Source organism: Ochotona curzoniae, unplaced genomic scaffold (genome assembly GCF_017591425.1).
Source record: "Ochotona curzoniae isolate NIBS_2020 unplaced genomic scaffold, NIBS_Ocur_1.0 scaffold_2453, whole genome shotgun sequence".
Classification (NCBI taxonomy): Eukaryota; Metazoa; Chordata; class Mammalia; order Lagomorpha; family Ochotonidae; genus Ochotona; species Ochotona curzoniae.
The window spans coordinates 31,750,843-31,759,479 of NW_024467094.1; the positions used below are offsets into that span (position 1 = coordinate 31,750,843).

The window sequence follows — 8,637 nt, forward strand, 5'->3', positions numbered from 1 at the left end:
TAACAAATCAGGCATGGCCACAGCTGAGTCTCAGCAGACACAGGAAGATGGCCACGTGTGAGAGGAGCAAGGAGCCAGAATGCTTGGACATCTCCACTGTGTGGGGCAGTGAGTCATGGACACAGAGGACACCACTTAGTCCATCTTGTTAAAGCCGAGGAACAAGAATCACAGGCAACTGCACGTTCAACACACAAAGAGAGAGTTGAAGACAATCTAGATGCTCTCCTAGGAGAAACAGCGTGTTGATAGAGCCTGGGAGGGAGGCAAGCAAGAAGGGATTCCAAAGATGAATGAACAGGTACTGTGTGATGGCTCTGGAGAAGAGGTTTGGGTTCCATTGCATCATAGAGGACCAGACGTCATGTAATGTAGATTTCCCACAAAAGCCCTAGTCGATAGCATTCTGGATGTTTTCAGCATAAGGAGTGTGAAACAGGAAGACATAGATGTATTCTCTGCTATGTACACCTATCCACACCTCACATAGTCCCCATAGGTACCTGCTAATTGAAGTACCCATTAAAATTTTTTTTAAATAACAAAATTGAAAGAAAAGCACAAAGAAAGGAGCTATCCAGATCAGGAACATTTGCATATATGAGTTCAGAGTGAGAATGGGGTGAAAGCTTGCAGGGTGCAAAAAGCCCAAGCACGTTCATGAATCACTCTTGTGTCATAACGTGATGAGCACAGCCAGTTCTTTAATGGCTCCTGTCTCTAGCAAGCAGGTGACAGAGAACGGTTGCTAACTCCACGATGGCGTCTTCAAGCGCCTGAAGGTCATTAATGTCTATGCAGAGCCCTTTGCACAATTTCGATCAGTTGATGGAACAGTTTTCTTCATTGGCTTATGTTTTCAAATAGTGGGTAAGAGGAAGAATTTAAGTGAAGCAGTATGGTGTCCTGAGGTGACAAACATGTAGAAATCAACCCGATGGGACCCAGAAACATGATTCAATTGGTGTGGGACAGAGCCTGGTTTGGGAAACTTGTAAAGCTTCTGGGTAATCCCAAAGGGTAGCAAAGCTTGAGAAGTACTTTTTCAACTCGTCGGCATTGCATACACTTGTAGAAATTTACCCTGAACATAGGCCTAGTTAGAGGAGTTAAAATTCAATTGATGTTAAAAAAAATAATATAGACAATGATGTTGGATTTGAAACACTGAGCTTTGTGCATTGCATACTGAAACAATGGCTTTTAGGATGTATCTACCTCTAGTATTCACTTAACCAACTTTTTCCAGCACTACTGGTCACATGAACAACCATCCTACACGGATGAGAATTTACCAACAGGATGAGAGCCACAATGCATGAATTCTAAGGAGAACACACTGGAGCATTTGGAAAAAGAAAGTCAAAGCTAAGACAGTCATCACTCTGGATAACTCTTGAAAAATATTACTCAGAGTCATGGAAGTAGAATGAATCATTAATTTGAGGATCACACACATAAATTATGTAAGCTTTGCTTGAACTGTATTTCTGGTTTACCTAGAAGAGTGTACTTCTTTTTACAAAGAATTTTATTTATGTATACATATGTTTGTTTGCCTTTGGGAATCAGATATACAGAGAGAAGGAGATACAGAGAGATCTGCCGTCAACTGGTCCACTCCCCAAGTGGCCACGGTGGCCAGAGGTGTGCCATTCCAAAACCAGCAGCTAGGAGGCCCTTCCTGGCCTCCCACATGGATACAGGATCCCAAGGTTTGAGCCATCATCATCCACTACCTTTCCAGGACACAGGCATAGAGCTGGATGGGAAGTGGAGAACACGGGGTCCAAATTGGTACCCATATGGGATGTCAGTGGATACAAGGCTTGCATTTAGCAACTGGGCTATTGCACCAGGCAAGTGTGTACTGCTCTTCCATGTACTTCTTTCAGTGCTCTTACTGAATCTTTTAGAATTTCATGATAGGAACTCAGCTGAGCAAACATGAAAACAGGTGGAGGCTGTGACCTTATGTTGCAAAGCACTATGTAGAAAAACAGGGATAAATGGAGCACTCATGTCTTAGGACACTTGACCCCTACACCAGACACAGAGCCAGGAATTTTATTGTTGATGGTGTGTTTTTGAGTGAATACCACATCAGTGCACAGAGCCAGAGAAATGACCAGGGAAGGAAAGGAAATCATGACAGTGTGAGGGAGGGAGCACAAGACAACTGTGGGCAACTGGGTTTCATCGCTGAGGACCAGGGAAATATCCAGAAATGCCCTCAGGCTCAGAAAAGTGAGTGAGGACACCCTCTCAACACCGAATGCATGGCGTGGTCACTGCACACAGAGGTTCCTACTCTCCTGCCCAGGCATTCGTCCTCCAGGGAGAATCAGCAGCAGAAAGAGGACCAGCCTGGATTAAGAAACCATCTCCAGTTAGACTGAGAAGGACTGGCAAGTAGAGGTAGAGTCCTAATATCCTTTACCATGGTCTTCCATCAAGAGAACAAACAGTATTTCCTACCTAGTTTGAAAATGCAAGATGAAACAATCAAACACAGAGCCCTCGCATTTGTATGAGTTGACAATTCAAATTTATTCAAGATGTAGGAATATCTCCATATGAGAAAAGATGACACAGAGCAAATATTTCCATTGCAGTGACATGCTGGTCCAAAGATATGAGAGGGTTCAAATGTGGGTTCCTTGGGAAAGAGAGAGTTCCATGGTACGGATTGGAGGTGATCTATAAGTGAGCGAAAGGCAATCACAAATGCAGTTGAAATGGGCGTCGAGAATCAGCCTCTCCTGAAAGAGCTCATGGGCAGACTACCTCAGGAGTATAAGCTGTTGAAAAACAGGTGAGTCTAGGCCATAATGCTTAGCAACAAGAAGCACTGGAGCAGCTAGGGCAGCAGCAGGTGGACACAGTGCAGCTGGGGCGGCAGCACTGGGTTCTGCAGCAGGTGGTCTGGAGACAGCAAGTGGGCTGGCAGCAAGTAGAGCTAGGGCAGCAGGTGGGTCTGCAGCAAGTGGGCTGGCAGCATGGGGGCTTGCAGCAGCTGGAGGTGCAGCAGGTGGGTCTGCAACAAGTGGGCTGGCAACACTGGGGCTGGCAGCAGCTAGAGATGCAGCAGCTGGGGCGGCAGCAGCTGGAGATGCAGCAGCTGGGTCTGCAACAAGTGGGCTGGCAGCAGCTGGAGATGCAGCAGCTGGGTCTGCAACAAGTGGGCTGGCAACAGCTAGAGATGCAGCAGCTGGGGCGGCAGCATTGAGTTCTGCAGCAAGTGGGCTGGCAGCACACAGACTGACAACATTGGGGCCTGCAGCAACTAGGGCGGCAGCAGCTCGAGATGCAGCAGCTGGGGCGGCAACAAGTGGGCTGGCAGCACACAGACTGGCAACATTGCGGTCTGCAGCAGGGGCTAGGGCAGCAGCTGGAGATGCAGCAGCTGGGACGACAGCAGGTGGGTCTGCAACATGAAGGCTGGCAGCACTGGGGCTTGCAGCAGCTGGAGATGCAGCAGCTGGGGCGGCAGCAGGAGGCCTGGCAGCAGCTGGGGCGGCAGCAGGTCTCCTGCTCAGAGCACACAGAACCACAACAGGAGTTGACCATGGTGTCAGAGGATGGAGGTGGTGTGTGGGTTTCCAGAAGGTGGGTTTGAAAGGTGTGGATGTCTCCTTGACTCGGGACCTCTTTTATACCCTGCTGAGAGATGCTCTCATCCGGTGTGATGCTCTTTCCTTGTTAGTGTTTGTCTTGATAAGCAGGTGATTATATCATTATGTTGGTTTCTTTTCCTGCATTCATTTTCAGATGAGGTAGGAAGCAGCATTGCCTTTCCTGATGTGTTAAGATTCATCTGCAAGTTCTTCCTGATCAACCGCTCTAGATCACTCTAGTGATTTTAAGGAAATCTCTCATGTGACACTGGTCCTCTTGTTTTTCTCTTTATCATAGTGCATTAGACATCATGTCCACTCTTGGTTGATAGTGATTTCTCTGGGTCTGTTTTCCATATTTCTCAACCCAGTTGGACACAACTGCAGTAGAGCATGATAATGTATTCACACTGGGTAAGGCGGATGGAAAGATTTGGAGAACAGGGCACTTCTGCCTTGAAGATACGAAGGCGAAAAGGACATAATCTTTCCCATATACAACGGGACCAGATTCTCGATGTTTTTATGCCAAAAACTAAGATGCTCTTAGATGAAATTTCAGCAATAAAATGTTTATGTTGCTTGTCCTCCAGACCAGCTGGGTAAATTGGTTGGAGTGCTCAGCTGCCCCATCACGTTTATTTCCTCAGCTCTCTGCTCTGCAGGGTGATGGCCCTCACCACATGACTTCTTGTCTCTCTGGTTGAACAACATGAAGTAGGTCTTGCCTGCGTTTCCCTGACTCACTGCACAAGCCAAAGGGGAAGTCCTAGTGTCCTGATCTCGCTCTAACCACTCAGGGTCATCTCACTGTCTCCATGGAGTCTCAGCTCTGACCGTGCCACGATTTATAATTCATGCACTTTTACCAACTTTGATTGTCAAGTTATTAAATGTGAACAAATATAGGGAGAGAAACAAAAAGGGGGCCATATGAGAAATGTCTTACACGATGGCCTCCATCCTATTCAGGTTGTTGTAAATGACAAATTACTTCATGATGAAGGAGCTGTGCTTCTTTACATATGTGCATCTCGTTTCCACATCCATTCTTCAATGAGTGGAATCTCAAGTGTTTCCATTTCTCAATCATTAATGTGTTCAGGGTCAAAATGAACATGGGAATGCAGGCTTCTCTTTGACAATCTAATTTCATTTCCCTTGGCACTGAACCCGGTACATCTATGCAGTCAGATAGGTGGCTTTCTGAGTAACAAATCAGGCATGGCCACAGCTGAGTCTCAGCAGACACAGGAAGATGGCCACGTGTGAGAGGAGCAAGGAGCCAGAATGCTTGGACATCTCCACTGTGTGGGGCAGTGAGTCATGGACACAGAGGACACCACTTAGTCCATCTTGTTAAAGCCGAGGAACAAGAATCACAGGCAACTGCACGTTCAACACACAAAGAGAGAGTTGAAGACAATCTAGATGCTCTCCTAGGAGAAACAGCGTGTTGATAGAGCCTGGGAGGGAGGCAAGCAAGAAGGGATTCCAAAGATGAATGAACAGGTACTGTGTGATGGCTCTGGAGAAGAGGTTTGGGTTCCATTGCATCATAGAGGACCAGACGTCATGTAATGTAGATTTCCCACAAAAGCCCTAGTCGATAGCATTCTGGATGTTTTCAGCATAAGGAGTGTGAAACAGGAAGACATAGATGTATTCTCTGCTATGTACACCTATCCACACCTCACATAGTCCCCATAGGTACCTGCTAATTGAAGTACCCATTAAAATTTTTTTTAAATAACAAAATTGAAAGAAAAGCACAAAGAAAGGAGCTATCCAGATCAGGAACATTTGCATATATGAGTTCAGAGTGAGAATGGGGTGAAAGCTTGCAGGGTGCAAAAAGCCCAAGCACGTTCATGAATCACTCTTGTGTCATAACGTGATGAGCACAGCCAGTTCTTTAATGGCTCCTGTCTCTAGCAAGCAGGTGACAGAGAACGGTTGCTAACTCCACGATGGCGTCTTCAAGCGCCTGAAGGTCATTAATGTCTATGCAGAGCCCTTTGCACAATTTCGATCAGTTGATGGAACAGTTTTCTTCATTGGCTTATGTTTTCAAATAGTGGGTAAGAGGAAGAATTTAAGTGAAGCAGTATGGTGTCCTGAGGTGACAAACATGTAGAAATCAACCCGATGGGACCCAGAAACATGATTCAATTGGTGTGGGACAGAGCCTGGTTTGGGAAACTTGTAAAGCTTCTGGGTAATCCCAAAGGGTAGCAAAGCTTGAGAAGTACTTTTTCAACTCGTCGGCATTGCATACACTTGTAGAAATTTACCCTGAACATAGGCCTAGTTAGAGGAGTTAAAATTCAATTGATGTTAAAAAAAATAATATAGACAATGATGTTGGATTTGAAACACTGAGCTTTGTGCATTGCATACTGAAACAATGGCTTTTAGGATGTATCTACCTCTAGTATTCACTTAACCAACTTTTTCCAGCACTACTGGTCACATGAACAACCATCCTACACGGATGAGAATTTACCAACAGGATGAGAGCCACAATGCATGAATTCTAAGGAGAACACACTGGAGCATTTGGAAAAAGAAAGTCAAAGCTAAGACAGTCATCACTCTGGATAACTCTTGAAAAATATTACTCAGAGTCATGGAAGTAGAATGAATCATTAATTTGAGGATCACACACATAAATTATGTAAGCTTTGCTTGAACTGTATTTCTGGTTTACCTAGAAGAGTGTACTTCTTTTTACAAAGAATTTTATTTATGTATACATATGTTTGTTTGCCTTTGGGAATCAGATATACAGAGAGAAGGAGATACAGAGAGATCTGCCGTCAACTGGTCCACTCCCCAAGTGGCCACGGTGGCCAGAGGTGTGCCATTCCAAAGCCAGCAGCTAGGAGGCCCTTCCTGGCCTCCCACATGGATACAGGATCCCAAGGTTTGAGCCATCATCATCCACTACCTTTCCAGGACACAGGCATAGAGCTGGATGGGAAGTGGAGAACACGGGGTCCAAATTGGTACCCATATGGGATGTCAGTGGATACAAGGCTTGCATTTAGCAACTGGGCTATTGCACCAGGCAAGTGTGTACTGCTCTTCCATGTACTTCTTTCAGTGCTCTTACTGAATCTTTTAGAATTTCATGATAGGAACTCAGCTGAGCAAACATGAAAACAGGTGGAGGCTGTGACCTTATGTTGCAAAGCACTATGTAGAAAAACGGGGATAAATGGAGCACTCATGTCTTAGGACACTTGACCCCTACACCAGACACAGAGCCAGGAATTTTATTGTTGATGGTGTGTTTTTGAGAGAATACCACATCAGTGCACAGAGCCAGAGAAATGACCAGGGAAGGAAAGGAAATCATGACAGTGTGAGGGAGGGAGCACAAGACAACTGTGGGCAACTGGGTTTCATCGCTGAGGACCAGGGAAATATCCAGAAATGCCCTCAGGCTCAGAAAAGCGAGTGAGGACACCCTCTCAACACCGAATGCATGGCGTGGTCACTGCACACAGAGGTTCCTACTCTCCTGCCCAGGAATTCGTCCTCCAGGGAGAATCAGCAGCAGAAAGAGGACCAGCCTGGATTAAGAAACCATCTCCAGTTAGACTGAGAAGGACTGGCAAGTAGAGGTAGAGTCCTAATATCCTTTACCATGGTCTTCCATCAAGAGAACAAACAGTATTTCCTACCTAGTTTGAAAATGCAAGATGAAACAATCAAACACAGAGCCCTTACATTTGTATGAGTTGACAATTCAAATTTATTCAAGATGTAGGAATATCTCCATATGAGAAAAGATGACACAGAGCAAATATTTCCATTGCAGTGACATGCTGGTCCAAAGATATGAGAGGGTTCAAATGTGGGTTCCTTGGGAAAGAGAGAGTTCCATGGTATGGATTGGAGGTGATCTATAAGTGAGCGAAAGGCAATCACAAATGCGGTTGAAATGGGCGTCGAGAATCAGCCTCTCCTGAAAGAGCTCATGGGCAGACTACCTCAAGAGTATAGGCTGTTGAAAAACAGCTGAGTCTAGGCCATAATGCTTAGCAACAAGAAGCACTGGAGCAGCTAGGGCAGCAGCAGGTGGACACAGTGCAGCTGGGGCGGCAGCACTGGGTTCTGCAGCAGGTGGTCTGGAGACAGCAAGTGGGCTGGCAGCAAGTAGAGCTAGGGCAGCAGGTGGGTCTGCAGCAAGTGGGCTGGCAGCATGGGGGCTTGCAGCAGCTGGAGGTGCAGCAGGTGGGTCTGCAACAAGTGGGCTGGCAACACTGGGGCTGGCAACAGCTAGAGATGCAGCAGCTGGGGCGGCAGCAGCTGGAGATGCAGCAGCTGGGTCTGCAACAAGTGGGCTGGCAGCAGCTGGGTCTGCAACAACTGGGCTGGCAACAGCTAGAGATGCAGCAGCTGGGGCGGCAGCATTGAGTTCTGCAGCAAGTGGGCTGGCAGCACACAGACTGGCAACATTGGGGCCTGCAGCAACTAGGGCGGCAGCAGCTCGAGATGCAGCAGCTGGGGCGGCAACAAGTGGGCTGGCAGCACACAGACTGGCAACATTGCGGTCTGCAGCAGGGGCTAGGGCAGCAGCTGGAGATGCAGCAGCTGGGACGACAGCAGGTGGGTCTGCAACATGAAGGCTGGCAGCACTGGGGCTTGCAGCAGCTGGAGATGCAGCAGCTGGGGCGGCAGCAGGAGGCCTGGCAGCAGCTGGGGCGGCAGCAGGTCTCCTGCTCAGAGCACACAGAACCACAACAGGAGTTGACCATGGTGTCAGAGGATGGAGGTGGTGTGTGGGTTTCCAGAAGGTGGGTTTGAAAGGTGTGGATGTCTCCTTGACTCGGGACCTCTTTTATACCCTGCTGAGAGATGCTCTCATCCGGTGTGATGCTCTTTCCTTGTTAGTGTTTGTCTTGATAAGCAGGTGATTATATCATTATGTTGGTTTCTTTTCCTGCATTCATTTTCAGATGAGGTAGGAAGCAGCATTGCCTTTCCTGATGTGTTAAGATTCATCTGCAAG

The 8,637-nt window shown here is 47.0% G+C and overlaps 2 protein-coding genes across 8 annotated transcripts; both read right to left on the reverse strand.

Moving 5' to 3' along the window:
- Positions 1 to 2,835: 2,835 nt before the first annotated feature.
- Positions 2,836 to 3,570, reverse strand: LOC121169784 (keratin-associated protein 4-4-like). Of its 3 annotated transcripts, none has more exons than XM_041000490.1 (2): positions 3,531 to 3,570; positions 2,836 to 3,479 (listed from the first exon to the last, which is right to left on the reverse strand). In XM_041000490.1, exons 1-2 carry the CDS (start codon positions 3,568 to 3,570, stop codon positions 2,836 to 2,838), a joined length of 684 nt encoding a protein of 227 aa, XP_040856424.1. The 3 variants fall into 3 exon arrangements, with proteins under 3 accessions (XP_040856424.1, XP_040856426.1, XP_040856427.1); XM_041000492.1 differs by having other exon boundaries at positions 2,836 to 3,172; positions 3,263 to 3,570; XM_041000493.1 differs by having other exon boundaries at positions 2,836 to 3,151; positions 3,257 to 3,570.
- A 4,093-nt stretch (positions 3,571 to 7,663) lies between these two features.
- On the reverse strand, positions 7,664 to 8,383 carry LOC121169787 (keratin-associated protein 4-4-like). 5 transcript variants are annotated; one of them, XM_041000502.1, is made up of 2 exons: positions 8,344 to 8,383; positions 7,664 to 8,292 (listed from the first exon to the last, which is right to left on the reverse strand). In XM_041000502.1, the coding sequence occupies exons 1-2, from the start codon at positions 8,381 to 8,383 to the stop codon at positions 7,664 to 7,666; spliced, it is 669 nt and encodes a 222-aa protein (XP_040856436.1). The 5 variants fall into 5 exon arrangements, with proteins under 5 accessions (XP_040856436.1, XP_040856438.1, XP_040856435.1 ...); XM_041000504.1 differs by having other exon boundaries at positions 7,664 to 8,009; positions 8,160 to 8,383; XM_041000501.1 differs by having other exon boundaries at positions 7,664 to 8,045; positions 8,091 to 8,383.
- Between the last annotated feature and the right edge of the window lie 254 nt (positions 8,384 to 8,637).

What these genes read in the sequence shown, in the direction of transcription:
- LOC121169784 (XM_041000490.1), bottom strand. Translation starts at nt 3,570, where the DNA reads ATGGTCAACTCCTGTTGTGGTTCTGTGTGCTCTGAGCAGG. An exon ending in TTCTGTGTGCTCTGAGCAGG is followed by an intron (nt 3,480 to 3,530) that starts AGACCTGCTGCC and finishes GCCGCCCCAGCT; the next exon opens with GCTGCATCTCCAGCTGCTGC.
- LOC121169787 (XM_041000499.1), bottom strand. Translation starts at nt 8,383, where the DNA reads ATGGTCAACTCCTGTTGTGGTTCTGTGTGCTCTGAGCAGGAGACCTGC. An exon ending in TGCAGGCCCCAATGTTGCCA is followed by an intron (nt 8,046 to 8,075) that starts GTCTGTGTGCTG and finishes CACTTGCTGCAG; the next exon opens with AACTCAATGCTGCCGCCCCA.